Raw genomic sequence first — 22,897 nt, 5'->3', positions numbered from 1 at the left:
TTGGCCGCGGCCCGCGGCGGCCGCACGGCGATAGGCGCACGGCGCGGTCAGTGCCGGCCGGCCCCGCCCCGCCGCGGCTTTATAACGGGCATCCCCATGGCCGAGGCGGGGAACCTGCTGCGGCGGGACCGGCGCTGCCGCTCCGCCCGACACTCTGCCGCCCGGGAGAGCCGCCTCCGGTGGCTGCAGAGCCGCGCCGCCCCGAGGGACGATGGTGCCGCGGGCCTGGCGCGGAGCGGGGGCTCGCCCGTTCCTGCTGGCGCTGCTGCTGGTGCATCTGGCGCCGGGTCGCAGCCACCGAGCCACGGGGCCCCGGGTAAGTGAGCTGCCGCCCCGGCGCGGCAGGTTGCCGTGCCCTGCCGTGCCCCGGCCCGCCGCCCCCGCGCCCTGTCAGCGCCGCAGGTGGAGCCCCGGCCGCCGGGCAGAGACCCTGGCCCCGCTCCCCCCGGGCGCGGACCCTCGCAAGGGCCTCCCCGCTCGCATATTAAAAGCCGGGTATCGGCTGCATGCGAGAAGTTCATACACCGGTATTAACTTGTTGGTATTTATTGCAGAAAAACACGGGAGGGGGGAGGTTGGCAGGCTGTGTTTTTATATTACTCGGCTTGGATTTAATGTAGCCCCTGTTCCCAGCACATAGCTTTAGGACTTTTCTTTTTTTATGTTCCTGAGCAGGGATTAAATGAATCCCTGTAATAAAGCTAGATGCCTTCAGCCCAGGCTTCTCCCTGTAGGAGTCTAGCTCTGTTTTTTTTAATCTGACAGTGTTTGACTCTTACTGGGGCTGTTCATTTCACTTACCAAACTATTACATTGCTCTGGGGGAGAACACAACATTTTTCTAAATATGGTTGTCCCAGTGAGTGAGTGTCACCACTGCAGCACCACTACGGAGTAGCGTGACAGTTTTCAATTATAAAGCTGCAAAACAGTAGCTGTTCTTCAGCCAATGCTGCAATGAAAGCACAGCTCTGGGTAAGTGGAAAAACTTATCTCTCTGCAGGCATGTTGGATGCATTGGCCGTGTGCATTCTTGACCCAGCAGTCTAAAATGCTATGAAGTGTAGTACCTAATTAACTTAGCCCATAGTTAGGCAAGACCAGGAGTCTTTGAAATCCCTACTCAGCCCAAGTATAACAACAAGAGACTTTAGTGAAATGTTGTTTTTTTTTTTTTCCTAATGGAAGTGTTTGACCATGATGGCTATTAAATGCTTCTCAGAGCTATGGAAAGTGTACAACTGGCTGCACTGATGTTGTATTCAGCTGTGCTGTGTAGCCTCTTTTATGGCCAGATGTGTAACAGCAACTGTTAGTTCTGATCTCACCAGTTCTTAGTCAGAACTGGTGTGTGCCATAAATTACTGGCGACCTGCTTTAAAAGATCAACCAACACAGGGGTTTTTATGCATATATCTTTATTACCTGATATCAAGCATAAACCTCAAAACTGGAGTGATTCCACATAGAGAGGAGCTTTAAAGGTGATAAGTAAGAGTCTGGCTGGATGACTAGCACTTTCATCAGCACCAGTATCTAACTGCTTTAATGAAGCACAATTGAAACAACAAAATAAAAAAATCCTGATGGTAGTGCATAATTATTCAATGAGCCTGTATACCAAACAGTTTTCCTATATACCATTTTTTGTACTGTACTTTACAAGGCAGTTTAATTGCTCCCTGTGCTGTGTTGTCTTGGAGTGGGAGCTACTTCAGGAGAGTGGAAAACCAAATACAAAGGACTACTGATTTACTTTTTGCTTGAAGTAAGTAAACTGACTTGGCTATTTCTTCCTTCATGGCTGGAGAGAATATCAACTGTGAGCACTAACATCTACAGTTCTGTAGGAGGATGTGCCTTAAAGTTTTAACTTAGTGTTTTAACTTATGAGCTCTTAAATGGAAAGCTGTATATTTCCAGTATGTCCAGCTCATGAAATCTGCCTTTTTGCACCTCAAAGTGTCATAATTAAGTGCATGTGAAGGTGAGGAGTTTGGTTTACTTGGTTGCAACCAGGTTGATTGATATAAGCCCCTGAGCTTCATCTCTTGCAGTGATTAGACATTGCCAGTAAAGTTGTCATTGCCAGTAAAGGTGCCATACTTTCAATTCCAATAAAAATAAAAATACTTTATTATTAATTTCTTAAACAATGACTACCAGGTTACACCAGTATGTATTTCTCATGTGGGCTTGCGATCAAGAGTGTATTCCTGTCAGGAAATCTCCCTGGGCGGGTGTCCAGTGTTGCAGTTCTGGGGGTCTAATCTTGTAGGTGTTCAATTGCTAGGTGCAGTACCTGCTCTTTCACACTCCTTTCTGTATGGTGAGCACTAGAACTACAGTATTTTCAAGCTGAAATGCTTTTAAAGGTGAACAACAGTTTTTAGTCCTACTCAGTGAATTCAAATGAATTCAAAAGCAATAATGCTTGAATCAAGTCCTAGATCTTCCTCCTTGCATTTCCCTTGCTACTGTAGTGTTCTAAGATAGGCAGCCAGCTCTGTTACTCAATACATAAGCAGAAGAGAATGGCATGCTACTGTTTGCAGAAAATGTTGAAAAACTAGAGGTATTGAAGAGAAATAGGCATATCTACATCTCTTGTGCCAATAATGGATGAAGCTTTCAGATGAAGTGAGTTCAGGATAATTACTTGAATACCAAGGTAAATTATAAGTGCAGCTAGTACCTACAGGTCTGTTGAGGAACTTCTGGCTCTCAAAAGATGTATGAAGCTTGCTGTTTCTTGTTACAGTGAAACTATGAGCAGTGATGTGAATTCCTTAGGCTTGGTGTCAGTGACTTGTAGGAAACATCTGGCTCTTGCATATATGCTGTTGCCCAATGACAGTTAATAACAACTGTCCCAAGTGGAGCACCATAGGAAGTCTAATATCTTGTCCTAGAAATAACTTGGAAGCCCAAGGCTGCTGTGTGACTTGTTTCCTCAGCTGACAGACTCTAGTAAAGCTTCTGCTGCGTTAAACAATCACCTGGTCACTTCTACTTCTGTAGCTCAAAAGAGCATTGTGGGACTGTACTTGAAAAATGTCTGTTAGAAGGATGCTACCTTCTGGAAAAAGATAATCAGGCTTTATTTTCTATTCATATTATCTTCTTGTGTGCCTCTTTGCCGGCATGAGATCTGAGGTGTGTGACAAGCCAGGTCTTGCTGTTTCCCCCCTCCTTGATCCCAAAGCAATAGATGGGGAGCTTGACCGGGCTGGCTCTTGCATCTCCTACTGTGTGGTGCATTTAAGCAGTATTCTTTCATAGCAGATTGTGCCACTAAGCTCTGTTTTCCTCCATCTGGATAATTAAGTGTGACCTTTGTTTTTTCTAGTTCAGAGAGAGATCTGTGTCGGCCCTCTGCTATCAGTATAACTGATAGCAGTTATCAGTATAACTCCTGACCATTATGAACGTTATCCATTTATGGCAGAGAGCTGTTGGTGACAGTAATGACAGATACGAGCACAGAGAAATGGTGAATGCTTGCAGGAGGCCCAGAATGCGCTGCAGCAGTCAAAAGCTGTCCTAGCAACAGGCTTGGATTTCTGGAAGACTGGGCACCTGTGCCCCTCCAGTGACTTCAGAGGACTAAAAGATGGTAGGGGAGGACAGGGTATCACTATAATTTTCTTCATAGTTCCATGCATGGAAACATGTCATATCTTCCCTTGAAAGGCATGCTGGGGGAAGACCTTACAGTTCAGTGCTGTTACAAAGAAAGGTAGTAAATAGTAAAATTGTGAAGCTACCAACAGATTCCAGTGCATAAATTGGAGTGCTGCAGAGCATTGGGAATTTCCTGCTGCAGTTGGCTACTAGTTAGAACACCAAATAAGAATCTTGATTAAAAAAATGCTGAAAAGGCTCCTGCAGCTTTGTTGGTAGGTTTTCAATGACTGAATTTTGTTTCTTGGTTTGAACTTAGTCACCACTGTGCATTGCAAGGGTCTACACCAATAATTAGCAACTGAAGCACTTTAATGCTTTTAGATTTCTTTACCATTGGGGAGATTCATTTAATGAAGAAACAAGTACCCAAAGGCAAGTCTTTAGAAAAGAGATAGGACAGATTTGTTACTCTACGGCAAACAGCTTTTGGTTACAGATACCCTGTTTTGGTTGGCTGAGGGATGTTTTTTACCCAAGTGGAAACTCTGGAGCTATACTGCTTATTTCTATTTCTCCTTGCTCCTGTTTAGACCTTTAATGTTAGCTAAATTCATTTATGTGTACTAAAGAAACTGCTGTGACTTGTGTTTTTTAAACAGTGTGCAACTGTGGTGAAGAACAGGATTAATTCTTGTGCAGAGAAGTATTAAAACATTATGTTCCTATTGGAACAGTGGGCCCTGTTCTAAACAGAAAAATGCTGTAGGATTTGACTTGCTCTGTGTAGTCTTAGAGTTGGTGTTTTAACTGCCTGAACTTCAGAGTTGGCTACAAGAACTTTTCCACTCATGTTAATAAACTATGCTGTTAATGAAAGATTTCTGGCCAGCAAAAGATTAGATACAGAAAGAGAAACTGCTCATGTATTTTTTCTGGTGGTGGCAGCAAGCTCTGTAGCTGGTGGAACACCTACAATGATAACCTCTTGGACTAATTTTCCAGTTTCTAGCTCTAGTCATGTGCTAAGGTAATCTTCACAGTGCAGAGCAGATGCTCTCTTGGCTTCTTTCATTTCCAGATGGCCTGAAGCAATTGGTAAGATGACTGTAAACTCATTTCAGTAGTATAGTAGCTCTGAAATATTAATACTGCTATTTAAATATCTTAGATGTTCTTATCCTGCCATCTCAAACTAATTGCGACATTACTATGTCAAAAAAACCCCAAACAAACAAAACCCCATTTGTCTCTTACTTGGCCGGTGAATCCCAGTTCTTCTGGTGCTGGCACATCTGACAGTGCAGTTAAGTGTTACACAATAAGCTTTATGCTAACATTAAAAGCTAAACGTGGAAGCAATACAGGTGGAACTGAAGCTGATCCGTGAAGGCTGCTGTGCTGACTGCCATACTTAAGCATCCTGTGAGACAGTGTGGTGGCTTCCTGTCAGAGTCCCCTGGCAGCTGCCACGAGGTCTCTGGTGCTGATGCACCATCCAGGGACTTTGTGGCACAGCAGACCTTGAGCCAAGCTTGGTGTGCAGTGGGAGTGGTTTACTGCTTTGGTCCTCAAGTGACGTTCTGGCAGAGTAGCAGCTGTTGTGACTTCAACTGTGAAGCTTACGAGCTTAAGTGCTGTCATTGCATTGGTAGGACTCTAAGCTTCCTATGCTCATTTGTGAGAGGCTCTTCTGTTTGTGAAGTTCTTGCTCTAACAGTGAAGGCTGCCACTGATGTGGTATATCCATTCCATGCTGGAGCTTTCTGGATGAGGAGGGAGGTCAGTGTGAGATTTGGTTATGCAGAGAAACTACCAGGATGTCATGGAACTGGTAGGTAACTGTCTGCCTCTTCTGACTGGCTCACGTGAGCAGTTACAACTTGTGTTCAGCAGCTTATATGTGAACCATGTGAAGCTTTCTGTGTGTGAAGACTTTACTGCCTGTAGGTATGAGAGTATAAGGAGTATTCTGGCACCAAAACCCTAACTGAGAATGCAGCTCTGTGCTTTTTTTTTTTTTTTTTTTTTTTTTTTTTTTTTTTTTTTTTTTTTTTGTGGTGAGGGGAGGAGGGATTGTAGCTTTAAGAGAATAACAACAGGAAAGCATAGCTAATCACACCAGGGTGTAAAGTTTTATTCAGGACAGTGAAAACCACCCACCATACAAAAGAGTTCTTTGTATATGGCCTCAAGTAGGCTATCAGCAGCTCTTCAGCCTGAGAGCAGCTTCCCCAGGATAAGGCCTTCCCTTGAAACCAGCCTCATGCCTCCTATCCTCGATGATTTTTCTCTTTATTAAGGTAGGTTCCTAATGCAATGTAGGCTCCTGTGGGATGCTGCAGTAACAATATAGATGGTGTTAGCAATATTCATGGGCATTATAAAAGGGTCATCTGCTTGTTTGGTGAAGGAAACATTGCCTCATATAGTGGGCCTGTCCTCTGACCAATGCTATTTATTAAAAACTTGAGGTGACAATTATGGTTGTTATGCTTCCCTACAAGAACTGCTCCAAGGGAAGCCGGTGCTATCTGAGTAGAAGGCCTTCATGCCTTCATGGAAGTGCAGCCCCTACAGTGTTGCAAGTGATGATGGAGCAGACCTGCTTTGGCTTATGAAGGGATTCACTCTAGTCTGTGTGGCACTTTTAGGGTAGTCTGAAGATTGGCCTGAGCCTGACTGGATGATGCCAAGGTGACAGTAGCAGCCTGGAGTAATACCCTTGGTGGAAAGCTGTCCTGTCTCTCTCACTGGAGATATTCAAGAACCATCTGGATGTAACCCTGTGCCATGTGCTCCAAGATGACCCTGCTTGAGCAGGGAGGTGGGACCAGATGACCCACTGTGGTCCCTTTCAACCTGAGCCACTCTGTAATTGTCAGATGCTTCTGTTGTGTGTCTGTGCTTAGAGCAGTGGCCTAGAAGGCCCCGTAAGCCTCCAGCTGCCTGGACTGTCAAACTCTTTGCTGGTGGTCTCCCAGCTGTAGCTGCTCAGAAGGATATGCCTGCATGTTGGGTTTGTGCATTTTTGCCTCCCACTGGCTTGTGGCTGGGCCAGCTGCTTTTGAGGGCTCACTGACAGAGGTTTTCATTTGGAGTGGCACGTAGCTATGCAGTGGGCAAGTGAGTGGTAGGTGTGAAATGAGAGCAAACTTAAGTACCTCCCCCCAAGGTCTGTGCCTAGAGATAGGAAAATAACACTAGTTACTATAGTAACAGAGGCTGCATCATTAAAGGTTGGCTCAGGGTTTTGGCAAGTAGAGTCTGGCAGCAAAGCCTAGACAAGCAACCCACCAGCGCTGCTGGCAGACTCTGCACGCAGGTGGAGGAAGTCATACAGAAACTGGTGTGTGTAGGCAGATAACTTGTTCTGCCATGGGCACCTAGACTCCCCTCTTGGGCTGGAGCTGGAGTTCTGTTGCCTCTGGATGAAGTAGATGAATGAATGTGAGCAGGACATCATACCTGAGTAACTGCCACAGAGGACCATACTGCTCACTGCTTGAGTATAGACCCAGAACATGTGCCAGAGTTCTGTAAACTGGGTTGCCTTGCCCCATGCACTCTGACTTGAAGTGGCTAAGGGGAAAGCAGCAGACTGTTTGCATGCAACATTCCTTCTCTGCAAGGCATAGACTATTAAGATTCTATTCTGTGAATCTATTGAGATTGGCTTGGTAGGCTGCATGGCAGCCCTTGTCAATCTGAAGTTAAATTTGATTCACTGCTGTAAGAGCATTGGCCTGATATAATTTTTCTCTATTCTGAGTCTCATGACTAACTGAAAGAATGTAATTTTATCCTATTCAGACTGGAAGAAGTGTGCTCTTTCTGTGCCACTGAGCTGTTGCTTAAAGCTGGGGTTGAGGGGGTGGTAAAAGTGAGGGCTTTCTCATGGGAGAGCCTCTGATAAAAAGAATCATAGTAAATGGAAGGGAAGGTGTGTAGGGATGAGAAAGATGGGGAAGTAGGACAGATGAAATAACTTGTTTTTCTAAGGTTTTTCTTGGCCACTGGTCCAGTTAATGATAGTTGGAATCATATCCAGAGAGAAGTGCTGATCCTCAAGTAGGGAGGAGAGGTTCCAAACACTTAGTGGGCAGATTCTGTTTCAGAGTTTCTCTTGGCCACCAGTCCTCTGTAACCATTACTTGGGTCACAGACTAGAAGGAATGTGGAAAATGTTGTCCATCCCTGTTCTCTCCTCTGTTCCATGACTGAGAATTATCACTTGAATTGCACAGGGAAGCCATATTCTGCCTTCTGATGAACAAAGTCCACTAACTTAGCTGCTGTATGTAGGCTTATGATGCATGGAATGGTGCCTGTTCTGTAATTTCATGGAGTCCAGAGTCGTTGATTGACAACTTTTTCATCGGTTTATAGAGAACCCAAAATATAATCCTTAGTTGTAATTCTTATACTTTAGGGTTTGACACTCCAGCAAATGAAAACAATCCAATACAGCCTTAATGTAAAGGTAACTGTCTCAGATTCTATGGCTATTGTGGGTTGCACAAGAAGCAGCATGACCATGTATGGTATGGAGGGGGAGTGAACTGGGAATCAAAGAGATAAGGAAGCATCCTTAGGTGAAAACACCTGGTAGAGGTAGTGGTATCCTTTAATGTCCAGATGTACACTATCTCTAGATCTTGCTTCTGTGTGTACCATATACATGCTAGTCAGAAACATGTAGTATGGTAATCTTTTGTTGCAGCATGGACTCCCTTGAGTCGCATGAAGATCAAAGAACCTAGTCTAGCTAGTACATCAAACCACTTCCCTTCCCACTTCTTTGAAGCAGATTTATATGCATTCTACACTTGGGCTTAAACAAATACATGGTGGAACTAGGTGCAAGTTAAGAACTAAAAAGCCAGAAGCTCTTGGGTGTAATTTCCAAGTGGAGGATATTAAATGAGTTGGAGTTTGTGGATACTAGCCAGATAAAGGGGTTTCTGCCTGAGCCAAGAAGCTGCTTCTGATTTGGGTCTAGTTACCATACAGAATGGTGGTAACTCTTGTTGGCTTCTGCCTGGAGTTTTGCATTTGGCTTATTCCTTTGCCCTTAGAAGTGAGCAGACAAGTGTTGCAAAAGAAGATAAGCTGTGTGCAAAATTAGCTTTTAAAAATGTGTACACATCTGGAACACTAGAGGATTATCAGCTCCAAACTTGTAGGGAAATGGGAGTTTTAATGTGTATGCTTCTCAGGCTCAGTGGAAGCAAATTACTTTTAACAGAAATCTGTGAGACTGGTATGTGTAAAATGAACAGGGGTGTTAATGCAATGGTTTTTTTTCTCCACTGTTTTCTTTTGCTCCACAGTTCTAGAGATTAGCTTGACTTATTTCCCTTTCTGTGTCTTAACCTCAAAATATGTAAATCTAGAAGAACTTTATCCACCTTTTAGAATTGAAAACAATACCAGTATCTACAGCCAAGGCTTTGGAGCTCTGTCAGGTAAGGGATTGGGGGTTAAGTCCTGCTGTTGTAGTAAACCTTCCTGCTGTTGTAGTAAACCGTGGCCAGTTGGATTCTCAGTGCTGCTGCTGGTGGTGTTACTTGACCTCAGTTAGCTGCAATGCATCTGAAATATTACTGGAAATTAGGCTAGATGCAGAAATCTGTCTGACTAGAGCTTTACCATAACTTCTGAAAGTGCTTGCTATGGGATAGGATTTCTTAAATGCACTGGACACATGTAGAAGTCCAGGGGTTTAGTTTTTGGCTGTAAGAGAATGGTGCTTCTCACTGCTGTACCTGAAGGCTTCAGGTTATTCTAGAGATACTATCCTGCAGCTTTGTAGGTAAAAATCTGAAGTGATGGCCAAGTGACACTGCTTATCTGGATAGGTGATACCTTATTCCACCAGTAGGTATTTCAGTGGTGGCTGCTGGCTGTGCTACCTGTCTCATGCTTTCCATAAAGGGGTTGAACACTGAAGAATTTTGCTATGATTTTTTTATCAGGGTTGCTACAGTAGCATTCCTCTGACTTTTTCAGTGTCTATGGGCTGTCTTTCCTTCTTTATTATTGCATAAGTACAGAGAGTATTTTTATGAGCAGGAATCGTACCCCTAGGCCTAGGCTTGAAAGTCAAAGCTGTCTTCTATGGGCTTTAGCTTGTTAGGTGCTCTGTAGAGCCGGGGATGTTCTGCTTCATAGTCAGGATGTTCTCTGAGTGGCAGTAACTGCTCTTGCACTCCCTTTACTTTCCCAGTTTAAGCTTGAACTGTAGAAAGAGTAGTAGGTGCAATTTCTACAGACTTTTACAAAATGGACATTATTTGCTGCTGGTGGCATATTAATGATTGTTAAATCCATTGTCTAGAAGGGGAAGTATGTCAGCCCACTTTTTTTTTTTTTTTTTTTTTCTTTTTTTGGGTGCTCATCTTCAGGAGCTCCCAGGGAACTGAGTGTTCTCTTCACAGTGAACTTCGAAAGTGCTTTATGCTCCAATTTGGTGGTGGTTTTCTTTTTTTCTTTTTCCAAATTAAGGACTCTTTCATTGAGGTAGTCTAGTTGGCTCTGAAGTAATCTGGATGTTACTGTTGTAGCTGTTGAAGACTTAAGTTTTCCAAGGCTGTCAGGTTTTGTCGTCTCCTCAGTTCCTCTGATGTAACAAATGGGTTGGTAGAAAAAAACCGTGTTCTGTTGTGCTTGAGCTGTTACCTAAGCTACTACCCTTCTTAAAACTTGAAAAGTTGTTGAAATCTAACTGTTGGAGCTCTCCTGAACTTCCTAGCTCACCTATCAGTTATGCATACCCTGGAAAATCAGGATTACATTTAAGGTGGCTGATAGAGCTGTAAATAACTGGACAAGTTAAACATTTGCCATTTTGTTACTAAAATAGGGTGTCTCTTAAGGGTGAATAAGACAGGGTCTGGAAAGCAATCAGTGTGAAACCTTGGCTTTTCTTGTCTTCATCTTCAGTTGTCAGTGAGACTATATAAATTTCAGGATTTTTATTGTCAGCAATAGATACCAAAGGGAGTTCCAAACTAGCTGGATTGTGAAGAGAAGTTAAGCTTTTCTTTACCATGAAAGTGCTTCTTCACCTGAAGCACTTTGGCAGCAGTATTGGAGCTGAAACTAGCTGTTGCTCATTAGCATACTGCAGTGTATGTTTTCCAGATTTCTAATCTGGATTTGAAAGCACCCATAGGACAAAGCATCCTAACTCATCTGCACTGTTTTGTAGAATCTGTCAGTGTGTAAACAGGTATGACGTGTCGCTGTTAGCTTTTATCCTAGGAGGATGAAGCTATCCTGGTTTGTGTGTATGTGGTTCTTGCATGAAAGTAATTAAAAAAAAAAAGTCAGTCCAAACTTCCAAATCAGGTTTTGCCTGTATAATTAACTTAAGAAAAATGCAGTGTATCTTCTAGGACACTTTTTTGGTGCTGAAACTGGAACTGAGTTGGAGGAAAAAAAATTACCACACTTGAGTAAATTTAAGCGTTCCTAACACCTGTCCCTCAACATTTCTGGATTTGGCCCAATTGTATGACAAGTACATTTTGAGCCCAAAGATTTGAGAATCGGATCTAGCTTGAATAGCTGGTGTCAGAAGCAAACTAAGTTTTTAAGTTTCCTGTCAGAAATCTAAGAATTTACCTAAAAGTTTTCAAGTTTTGCTTCTAGTTCTGTTGGCAAACAAAGCTAAAAATGCTTCAGCAGTTGTTTTACATAATCGAAAGACTTTTCCCCTGGCCTCTGCTTAAGTCCCAGAATCGGGAAGAGTTCAGTGGTAGAACCTCATGCAATTTGAAGAGAAAGATTTGATAAAAATAATCAAGCAACAGTGTGCTCTCCAGTGAATGACAGTCCCAAATAGAAAGTTTAACTTCAGCTCTCTGAAAGTTTTTCTCTGTAGCAAAGAATACAGAGTTACAAAGGCATATCTAGTTTTTCCCCCTATGTTTAGAAAAGGTAGGTATCTTACCATAGTAACTGTTCTTTCTCTTAAACTTCGTATCTTCTCAGGTATCCTATGCAACTCTTTGCTCTTTATTGCTTTTGTTAAGGAAATTCCCACATCTGACCTTAAGTGGTAGGCCTCTACTATAACTACTTCCAAGTTAGCCTGCCCACTAATAGTGTCACCTACAGAATAGCTATAGGTGAAAAGCTTATGACTAGCTTTTCCTTTGTCTAGAATCCTGTCAAAATCTGCTTCATTTCCTCTAAGATACATACTCTCTGGGTGTGCCTCTGTTCAGGCAGGACAGCCAGAGTGGGAGAACAATTCTGAACTTGGTAGTTTTTGCTGAACTCTGCCTGAAGCCTTCCTCCTGGTAAAGGTGTGTCCAATTTCAGGAATTCATGCTTTTCTTTGGAATCACTGGGGCAAGTAAATCAAGTTAAACTGCACATATATATTCCACTTGACATGTTTTCCTTCAGTTGGTTCAGCATTGATAAATCCACTTGTAAAGATATAACCAGCCTTTCAGGGCAACGATTAAGTGCTGCATGTCAGAGCAAAAGCTGAAGATGACTTTCACTTCTTTCCTTGTCTTCACCTTGCATGAAACTGTGGAGAATAGAAGCACTTGTATTCAGGAAGTGCCAGAAGGCTGATTCTAGACGTGATGAGGTCACCTGAGATTAAGAGGACAAAATAGGGTGTTATCTTTGGCTTGTCTCTGGTTAGTATTTATTAGAAAGCAAACTTAGGGATTACCACAAACAGCCTAAGCCAAGCATGTCAGTTCTTCAGTGTATGGTACACTGATGTTCACGTATATCCATGCATTTCCTAAGGCAACCAATTAGGATCAAATGAGAAGAGATAATCTTGTTAAATCTCATGCCAGTGTTCAGATGGGTAGAACTGTACTTATCTAAAATTGCTTTAGTGGGACTTGGTAGTGGCTTTTGTTTCACTAGCAGATGTTGATGTAAAAATACAAGACTCTCTTGGCATCTGTTTTATTGTGAGGTGATTGACACCAGTGCTAGGCATTGTTTACACAAAACATCTGAATGTAGTCACAACTGGATTCAACAAGATACTAACTGAAGACGTTTATAGATGCTGACATTGATGAAGCTTGTTTAGCTGATGACCTCTACTAAATTGCAATCAGGATTTAATGGATTTGAATAAAGGAAACGTCTTAAAATAGGCAAGGGACAGAGTTTGAGGAAGTATTTCTTACCCAAAGAGCAGCGAGTACTTTTTTTACTTTCCCCAGCTCCAGCCTTGCTTTTTCTGATAAAGCAGCTGCTGCAGTATCAACTCTAAATGAAACTCATATCAAGCTGCTGCCCTGGTTTCCTATTTATCTTGAGCACTTGGCTTAGAGCTTCACATCCCTGAAATGAAAGAAAAGCACCAGGAAGTTTCCCCTTACTTTAGGGACTGACATGCCTCTATCTTGGGTATTCTTTGGGGAGGAAGTTGATGGTACCTGGTGACATCTTGTTCTCAGTTGGGGATTATTAGAATGTACAGCTGACTCTTGGGAAATCTTTCTAGATATAGGGCAACATCTATGTTAAATCTAGTGCTGTGTGCAGAGTCTGCTCGGCTTGAACAGTTTTAGTTGGACCTACTGCTTTCAGACAGTAGCTTGATTTTGTAGGAGGCTTCCCTTCAAATGTGATTGCTGTTTGGGGAAAGTTTTTGTGGAAATTGAGTAAGATTAGAAAGTCATCCCACTTTAAAGCTCAAATGGCACTGATTCAACAAACACGACTAGATACTAAAGAGACAATTGTGAAGGGCTGAATGAATATCTGGCAAGTGTCTGTCTCAGTTGAAGCTTGGACTCCAGTTATTGCAATATAAGCTCTTCGGCTAGAAAAGGTCAACAGTTTTAGAAAGACCGGATAGCTCAGAATCTCCGAGTTGGTGTCAGACAATGACAAAATTAAACACAACTGTAATTAATCACTTGCTTTCACTTAATTCCCCATTCCTTCCCTTGGCTTATTTACTGGTTTATTCACTTATGCCAGGGAAAGCTGCCTTTCTAGATTTCAGACCATCCATGTATTTCTTAAGCCTCACTTACGCTACAGTATCTCTAATGACAAGCAAGCTGGCACCAAGTTATCCACAGGACCAAACAGCATGGCCTGTTCTTGACTGGAGTGTGAGGATTGTGCCTAGAATCTGGAAACTGGAAATGTTTCTGATTTTGTCCTTGCTTGTGTGGTTGGTTGACCTTGCCCAGCTGCCAGACTCCTCCTCACTTCTTCCCATGCTCCAGCATGGGTTTTTCTTAGAGACTGAAATCTGCTCCATCTAAGCCACTGCAGTAATTCACAAACACTTCATTGATCTTACACTTTAATGCACTAATGAAACTCTATTACTTTACTTGCATTGCATGCTTCCTTTTGGCAGGATATTGTGGAAAGTACAAGCTTTGAGTAAAATTCAGTAATTTTATTAAAAAAAAAATCTATCCTAGCTATACAAGTACCACTGCCTGAGCTAAGATTGTTCGCAATTAAGTGCAACAGGCAACAAGTTTAGTTGGGTACTCTCAAGCTGTAACAGCCTTCTGTTTCCAGGCTGTTTTTCTGCCCATAATCATTTATGCTGCATCCGTTCTGTGGTCTGTGTTTCCAGGCTCATGTCTGGACATGTTTTCTGATCCCTGGCTCTCTGTTGAACATGTTGTTTTGGCCTGCTGTGAGCTACAGCCTGACAACTGCTGTGTCTGGACTGACAGATTTTGTCTGCTGGTTGTATGGCTGGAGCTGGATTTAGTCACTTGTCTTGGTGTCAAGGCTGGACGAAGAACAGCTACTGGAGGTGGTCTAGACAGCTCTAGCCTCTTGGTTGAAGTGCTGACATATTGTGGAAGTGGAGCAGCTTTTAGAGTGTAGAGCTCTCATTATGATACTGCAGCTCCTGATAGCCAGCCCGTGCTGGCTGTAGGGATGGACCATGCTGAAAATGGGCTCTTCGTTTCTACTGGCTTAGCACCTCTAGTTATCAGGCAATTTAAAACACTTGGAAGTGCTTCAGGAGTTCCTTTTGTGCTACATACTAGTGAATTAAGTAAAGTTAACTTTTGAAATAGCTTCTAAAAGCACAGTAATTAAAAAATCCTTGGCTGCTTGCAGCTGTTATCTTTTGGAGACTGGACACTCAGCTTAGTGATAGTAGGTACATTTCTCCTGTTTCAGAAACCCAGCTTCTTCACTGTTCTCAAAGAGTAGTTTATTAACTCATCCCACCATCCGCATGCTTGTACATCACTGGATCAGAGATGTTGGTTCAGTGATAGCACCTGGTATTTGTCTCTAAGGAAGAGGTGATGGTGTGACTTATGAACACTTAAGTGCACCAGCTGCAGTCTGGAAGTGCTACTATGAACTTTAATGCTGTCTGATTATAAAACCCCCATGAAAAAAGGATTTACAGCTCTGAGGTTCTGCTGCAAGTTAAAGATAAAGATAAAACACTGCTTTCCTTTCCTGTACTCCTAGGCACTATACTGACCTAGCTATGCCTCTTACCCTCTGTTCAGAGGGTTCCCAGGTTTTTTTCTGTTTGTAATACAAAGTTCTTCATTCTGTCTCCTTAGAGAAAGCAGAACTTGTGTGTACTCACCACGAGTTGATAGCTGATAATAGGAACAAATGTTAATGTCTACTAAAATCACAGTGGACCCCTAGTCCACCCAGATTTATGTTAAAAGTTGCAGTATTCTGTTATGATGTTCCAGTCAAGTGTTACATGCATGAGAAGTAACTTTACTTCCAAGGAAGTGTAAGACAAACTATTTCTGCAGCCCTTTGGAGTAGGCTAAGGCTCTGTATAGAACTTGTTGAATAGAGAGGATTTATCCCCCCACACCCCCCCAAATAGGGTCTATGTCTCAAAGCAATAGTAGATTATTTCTTTGCTGATGTGAGACTAGTTAAGTGTGTCTGGGCTAGCTTTAGTTGAAGACTCTACTTTCATGATAGGCACACTTTGCTGGTGTCCTGTGCTGGTGGAACTTCCTATCTGCCCTGCACCTAGAGTAAGTGTAATTGAGCACAGGGCTATCTACAAGAGTTTATCTGCTAAAAGAAAACTATCCATCTCCCCAGCAGAGATCCGGGGTGACTCATATGTCCCAACCTTGGAATTATAACTTGGCATTATAATTAGTTTTATCCTGCCCCTGATTTGGAAGCTTTCCCTGCAAAGCTAGTATAGTGGTTGGTGGGTAGATCCAGACCGTTTACATGTACTTTTGGACTCTGCAAGGATGCCCACCTTTGCCAACAACTGTACACACACACCTGTGATCTGATAAGGGTATTGCTTGGACTTCATGAAGTTGGGTTAATGACCTGGAGGTGCTTTGAACTGGCATACCTGGTCATGTTGTACTTCCCCTTAGTGAACTGCACAGTGTGATTGTATCACACTGGTTATGACACTGCTGTGTGCTGCCCTGGGCAAGCTGGTTTCAAACTGAATGTGGAGCAGTACTTGAGGGTATGATGTGGCTCCTCAGAACAAGGAAGAGTTATCCACAGTGCACTAGGAACTGAATTTTCAAGAGGTGTTGGTGGATGGCTTTGGCCCTATATATACCCTGAAATGTCTTTGTCTGAATAGGGAAAGGAAACTTAGCCCTCAGGCGTGATGGACTAGATCTAGCCTAGCTAGGGCATACTGTTAATTGAGGCTCTTAACATCTACATTCTCTCTGCTATTAAGTCCTATGGCCAGCCCGTGCAAGGCTCTTGACAGCTGCTTTTTATTTTTCATTGTCAAATATTTAAGTACTTCCTTGAAATAGAATAGTGAGATGATTCGGGTGAGTGCAGGGCTTCTCTGTTCAGCTGTTGCTTGTTAAATGTGAATACAGGATTGTCAGTTGCCTTCAGTTCTTCTTGTTTAGGTTTGCAGCATGGAAAAGTGGAAATCTGTCATGGGTGTCCATAAACACAGTGTGTTAAAACATTGTCTGCAAGTGTGAACAAGGCCCTTGATGGGAATGAGGGAAGTAGAGCTGGAGTTTGTAGTGATGTTGAATTTAGCTCAGAAGGAAAGAAGAGGTTATTTTTGTCTGCATATGAGGCAGAGAGTGCTCAGAAATCCGTTCTGTTGTCTAAATTACCAAAGAACTTGAAAGGAGATGGCAAAAACTTGACCAATATGCACAGTGGTGTGTCAGGGTGGGAATATATGGGTTGATGTGATTTCTGGCTTCATTAGGTGATGAATTGGCTCATGTTAAGCTAAAGGCTGAAATCTTGCATGGAGGCAGTTATGATAACCATGGGGTGTTTTTCATGTGGTTCTAGGCATGAGCATCCAGTGGTGATGGGATCCTTGTGGAGAGAGAACTTCTTGTAGAGGGAGATGATAGGGAAGTCTGAGTTCCCTATAAAGCAGAGGGCCAGGTGTGTCCCTTGCCCGTAATCCTGCCCTCTCGTGGCTCTGGCTGTACAGGGAATGGCTGCCTTGTGACCCGGAGCACCGGCCTCGAGTGTGCTGCTCGGCAGGACGAGGGAGCTGGAGGGGTGTGCTGGGCACACAGCTGTGCTCTAGCGATGTAAGGAGCAACGATGGAAATCATCCAGGAAAGACTTCCCAAGTGGAATTATTAAATATTATGGGATGCTAAGTATTCCAGAAGCGAGATCTGGAGGTACTTACACCTTTTTTAGTCTGAGTATAAACCATTTCTGAGAGGAGCCCACTGCGGAAGAGTGGCAGCCTTCCCTTCTCTAAGCGCCTGGAGGTTCGAGCAAAGAATCAGATACTTTGATGATAAAATGGAAAGCTAGCCAAGGCAGAATTTCAGAATCACACAGTACCGAACTGCATCAGCAGTGTGGTAAAACCTGTTTTACTTCAAACCATGGAGATAAAATGCACACCAGTTTATTTACAGTGCCATGGAAGAGTGTACAGGCTTGGGAGCTTGGAGCAGTTGGAGGTCTGTATGTGCAAGTTAGCTGCAGGTGTACTCTCCTAACCTTTAGGTTAATATGCTAAAGGAACTGCTTAGCTTTGAATGCTGTTGCCTGTGTGCCCTCTTACACTGTTCCTTGTTGTTTTGAATAATAAAACTTAGGATGTTCAGTGTTTGTGTGTCTGTAGAAGGTTAAAAGGTGTTTGGTTGCCTAACTGGCTGTCTGCACTTGCTTACTACCAAGAAGGAAAACTGGTATATGCCATGACTTTCTGAGATCAAAACCACTTGCAAGATTCTGCCTTTACATCTGATCTTTAAATTTACTGTGGCTTCTAGTAATGTATTAGTTCAACTTTCATTCAGCATGTTGTTGGTGAAAGTCGATTAAATGCTTTCATTCCACTTGACTAGTCTGCCTGACCAATAATATAATTAATTGACCATTTGTGCCATTTAGAGGTGTAGGCATTGGTGTGCAGCATACTGATAAGGTATCTCAGAGATGGCTTTCTTCCATGCTTAGTTATAAAGTGCTTTGAATTGGAAATTGAGCAATTACCTCTGGAAGCAACTAAAAAAGGCAAGTGGAAGTTCTAGCTAGATGATAGTACTGAATGAACAAAGATTGAGTTATGCATGTAGCTTTTGAAGACAGTTTCAAGTCCCATCTGTGTGTGCTTGTGGATTGGAGAATCTCTGTTCTGGTAATTTGCTCAAGTTGTTTTATGTTGGACAACTCCTAAATAGCTTCAACATGCTAAAAAAAAAAAAAAAAGAGCTTAAAAAGCAGTAAGACTTGTATTTTCTTTTTAGATTGTGTTCTTTGAAGTGTTGCTCCCCCAGTGTGTTGAGGGTTTGTACCAAGAATTGAAGGATTTAAATTCACTAGGCTTAGGCTCTTTACTGTTCAACAAAGTAAATCACAGGCTTGGTAAGAACTGTGTTTTAAGGGTACCTTGTCCTAATACAGTGGGGGTATAATTGCCAAAATACATGTCTGATGCTTGTTTTTGATGTTCAGTGATTTTACTTCGCTACTAAGAGAATAAAGCTCTTGAATAAACTCAAGCCTACTGCAGCTTTGCATTTCTTAGTTATAAAGTATCTAAACTTAACTTGCCACATAGTACTTCTGCGCTGACAGCGCTGGATGACTGAGGAGTTAAGCAGATGCTGACTACTGCGTCAGTCTGTACAACATGGGCTTGTCCAAATAAGAAATAGGTGAAGAGAGAAACTAGTCAGGCTTCTGCTCAAGTCTGGTAACTGAATCATTCTTTACAGGTGAGAAAATCCTTTAAGGCTCTCAATCACTCTTTCAGCAGATCTTTGCTCCAATAGTTAAGTGTTGAATTGGAACTGTTCAGCTTCTGGTTTTATTATGGATACTACACTTGATTATGGTTGTGTTGCTGCATTTATCCAGTCAATCCTGTTTGATACTGAACTTGGTGGACATTCCTGTGCTGGATGGGGAAGAGTAATACTGAAATGGCAAAACACTTTCTAAAGCAGCCATGCAACTTCTGTAGCTGCTTTGAGCAGCTGGCTTGGGTGCATCTGCCAAAGCCTATAACTGCTGGTCTCTGATAAAGGTACATGCCTGAGATGCGATATTTTTAACTCTGGGCTTGTCAGCAGCTGAGTGGATTTCTTTGTGAAAGGGAATGAAGTCAACAGTACTCCTACTTGATCTTCTCTTCATACGTGAGTACACTAAGCTGGATTGTCAACAGTGTGTATATTCTGCCACAACTTTGTAGAGTGGGAACAATCCAAAGGAATTGCCCTGAAAGTTTTCAGGAAGAACCTATGCAAGTTGTGAGCCATCTTGAGAACTAAATGCCACATCAGTCTGGATACTTTTTCTGTTCTTGTCTGCCCCTTTTAGATTGAGAATTTGAAGGAGGTCCTTGCCTTTTTGCATGTGCTTCCCCATTGCTTGTTTTGGGGTGCCTTATTCTATTTCTGCTACTAGTTAGGTGGATGACTTTATTTTTTCTTTTGCAGAGGAGCTACCATGTGTTTCTAGACTTAGAGCTGAGAGGAAGTGCCATCACTGGAAGCAAAAACAAATTCATGCTTCACTGCTTCTCACAGTGCTTTCTATCCCACAGGTTAGTTAGGTGATAGGAAGGGACAGTGCTGGGATTTTCTGTGTTGTGCTAACCTCAAAGGGTACTCCTCTGAGATCCTAAATGGTACTTGGCTGTGCTGTAGTTGGGTTGGTGCCCTGTTTACACTTAGTTTGCCCCAAAGGTGGGAAAGAGAAGGGAGGAATGTCAAGTATCTTCAACTTGCCAGAGGATGTGATTAGGTAGCTTAAGAGGATTTTCAAGTCTTTCAAATGATGAGTAAACATGTCAAATGTGATGGAAAGCTCCAGAGTCTTACATGGATGCTCTCTTTGTCAAAATTGGAGCATCAGGATAGTGTTGAATTTCTAGTTTTGAGCAGACTCCTTTGATGGGGAAGGTACCACCTGTTGTTGGAGGGGCAGGCAAGCTGTTGCAGCTCAGTGAAAGAATAACTTGCCTCTCTGCTAAAGAGAATTAGTATGTTGTGGTTTTTGGGTAAGCTACTAATGAAATTATAAGTTAGTTTTATAGGAAAAACTGGCATGTTACTCTTAAGTGGAATTGGAGACTTGGATCCATGCAGGTTAATTATTGGATTTAGGTTATTACATATGTAACCTCTTTAAAAGCCCAAACAAGTCAAGTAACTCCACAATAAGCATGCCACAGGCACTCAACTGGACTCACTTTAGCTTTGGTACCATTGCATATTTCTACCTAACCTTTCCTTGACAGATAAAAAATTGAGGACACTACATAGTGGTAATCTGTCTTGTCTGCAGTGCAACACTCATGCAGCATAAGAGAACAGTGATAGCTTTTTGGATAACCCTCCCTATTGAAGGGATGTTGGCTGTACTGGTTAAGTTAAAGCAATAGCACTGCTTCATTCCCCGCTGTCCAGTGTTATCCACCTATTTCCTATGTTAGACATGCAGGCTGCATCAGCAAGTGCCTCCCTATAGTTCAAGCACTGCATATAAATGAAGTCACAGCTGTAATTGCTCAGAGCTAAGAGAAAAGAGCTCTGAGGTGTAAGGATTTAACTACATGCTACACCTGACCACAGTGCTGCATTATCTACTCTTCTCTTGAGTGTGCTTTTGGTAACTATGAACATGACTGGAGGCTGAGGAAGAATAGCTTTCCATGCGTTAAATGCCCGAAGAATGGTGGTAGATTGTGCTCTCTTTTTATCTTTTCTACTAGCTTGTTTTGTGAATTTGAGTGAGTTACCATCTCTAAAGGTTTTCACCTAGAGTGGGATAATGCCTGCCTTACAGGTATGCGTCAGAGCCCTTTTCCTAGTAAATATGCTGTAGTCCACAGATAAAAGAAGTCTTAGAAGTGCAAAACCTCTGAAGCTGCACAGCATGCGTATAAAAATCCCCATTAAACAGCTGTTTGGCAATGTCTAATGCAATTTCCAGTTAATGAGGGATGTTTTAAACTGTTTTTTATAGTCTTCTTTATTTCATAAGGGGCAGCCAAGTATGTATCCTGTTACATTTGATGGGATCCTAGTTGTTCCTGTTCCTAAGTGGGACCTCAAATTACTCTTGTTCAAGTGATGCACAGCACCTAAGAGAATTCCTGCCTGAAAGCTCAAACAAGAGCCAAGAATGTTTGGGGTGTTTTTGTGTCTGTGTTGGCTTGGGAACTGCAGAGGAGAAACTCTTCCAGTCTCTTTCCTGCAGTCTGGTAAAACTTGGAGTAAGATACACTAGGGGGTCTGGTTTATCCTCACTTCAAATTTGAGAGTGGGAATGTTCTCAATAGGAAAAACTGCTCCTCCATATAATCACAAAAGCATTTCATGCTTTCTAATAAATCTGAACTTGATAAAGATGCTGATGTAAGTAAGCACAGTCCTTTGTAATTCAGAGAGAAAATGAAGATTTTTGTGCAGACAGGCTAGAAACATATGTTGGGGGGTGAAGGCCAGTGTCTGTGAGAGAACTGGAGGATTAGTATCTACTGAAGCCACTGGTGTTGGGAAAGGGAGACAGGCTTGAGGGTGCAAAGAATGAGGAAGGGAGCGTATCTGGTGCATAAGGCTTTGATTGCCTACAGGCAGTCCCACCCTGGTGCCTTGAGACTGGTTTGCAGCCTCTGAAATAGCAGTGCTTTGGAATGGAAGTGTAGATGTGTCTGTCCCTCCCTGTTTCTTCCGGAGGATGTTACTGGGAACACCATTTCCACTGCATGAGTATACAGCAATGCTTGTTCACTCAGAGGCACTGGTTAGTCAAGGGACAGGCTAACACTGTAGAACTTGCCCTTCCCCTCCACACCACAGAGCCCCAGTGCAAGGAGTAGGCTTGCTGAGTGGCAAGAGATGACTTGGCTGTCTTGTATGGATGATGCAGCTTGTAGGCTACCAGTTGATGAGTCCTGACAAGTTATTATGCCTGAGATGGCAGTAGTCTCTCACTGTTTTCTGTAATCCTCAGTTATTTTGGGCTACCTATTTATAGACATTGTGTCTGAAACAGAATTCATGCTAATTGATGTATTGATTTGCTGCAGAAGGACATGCTTGCTTTGTAAGAATTCCTGCAGAGGGGAAGAAGTTCAGAGCTAGAAGAACGATACTATCTGTGAGCTGCCTTGGCACTAGATGTGCTGTCTTCACTGCTTCTGAAACATCTCAGAAGGAAACAGGCTTATTTTTGGCCTTGTTTCCTCTTCATTGTAAAGCGCAAGAGGCTAAATCTTAAAAGATTGTGGACAAGGGCCTTGGACTGAGGCTCAAGCAGATAGAGATCACTGCTGATAAACCATATTTGGGTTGGCTAGAGATGAGTTGTTAAAAAAACCTTTGCAGTGGGCATTGTTTGGAAAACCTCGTACAGTCCTTGTAAAGATCTTCACAGTGGAATTCTGTGACTCTCTTACTGGGCTTTAATTTGACCCTTTTCTTTTCCATTTTGCCTGCTGTCCTTTAAAGTTCTGTCAGTATCTTTCCTGATGTTCAGTTTCTTTTTGCTGCAAGTTTTCTTGGCAGGTATGATACTTCTTCCTTAAATGCAGAGCTGAAGCTCCTTGCTGATGTAGGCTTGGGTACCAGGCTGGTGCCACGTATTACCACCATGTAAAACAGTTCTTAAGACAGTAAAAAGTTACAGGATTTCTCTGGTGTTTCTGCTTTATTAACAGTCTTAATTTCATTAAGAATAATGACTTAACCTTTCTCAGGCAACATTTCTCCACCCTTCTTGAGAAGAAGAACTTAAGCTTAGCAAGCTGAAGAGGTCAGTGGACTTGAGAATCCCAATTTCCTGTGGTTAGGACACA

The 22,897-nt window shown here is 42.7% G+C and overlaps 1 protein-coding gene across 6 annotated transcripts in view; it reads left to right on the top strand.

Moving 5' to 3' along the window:
* The first annotated feature begins 104 nt into the window (after positions 1-104).
* The window catches only part of SMOC1 (SPARC related modular calcium binding 1), a 131,882-nt gene continuing 109,089 nt past the window's right edge, over positions 105-22,897 (top strand). For all 6 annotated transcript variants that reach the window (XM_042048207.1, XM_042048204.1, XM_042048206.1 and 3 more), the window contains exon 1: positions 105-316. In XM_042048207.1, coding sequence (XP_041904141.1) covers positions 212-316 — 105 coding nt within the window. In that variant the 5' untranslated portion in view covers positions 105-211. The remainder of the gene's footprint in view (positions 317-22,897) is intronic.

The sequence above is a fragment of the Corvus kubaryi genome, unplaced genomic scaffold (genome assembly GCF_017639235.1).
Source record: "Corvus kubaryi isolate FWS band 111438036 unplaced genomic scaffold, C.kubaryi_AGA036_p1.0 66, whole genome shotgun sequence".
NCBI classification, from domain to species: Eukaryota; Metazoa; Chordata; class Aves; order Passeriformes; family Corvidae; genus Corvus; species Corvus kubaryi.
The sequence above is the reverse complement of the archived record's forward strand: the minus strand, read 5'-3'. Positions and strand labels throughout refer to the sequence as shown.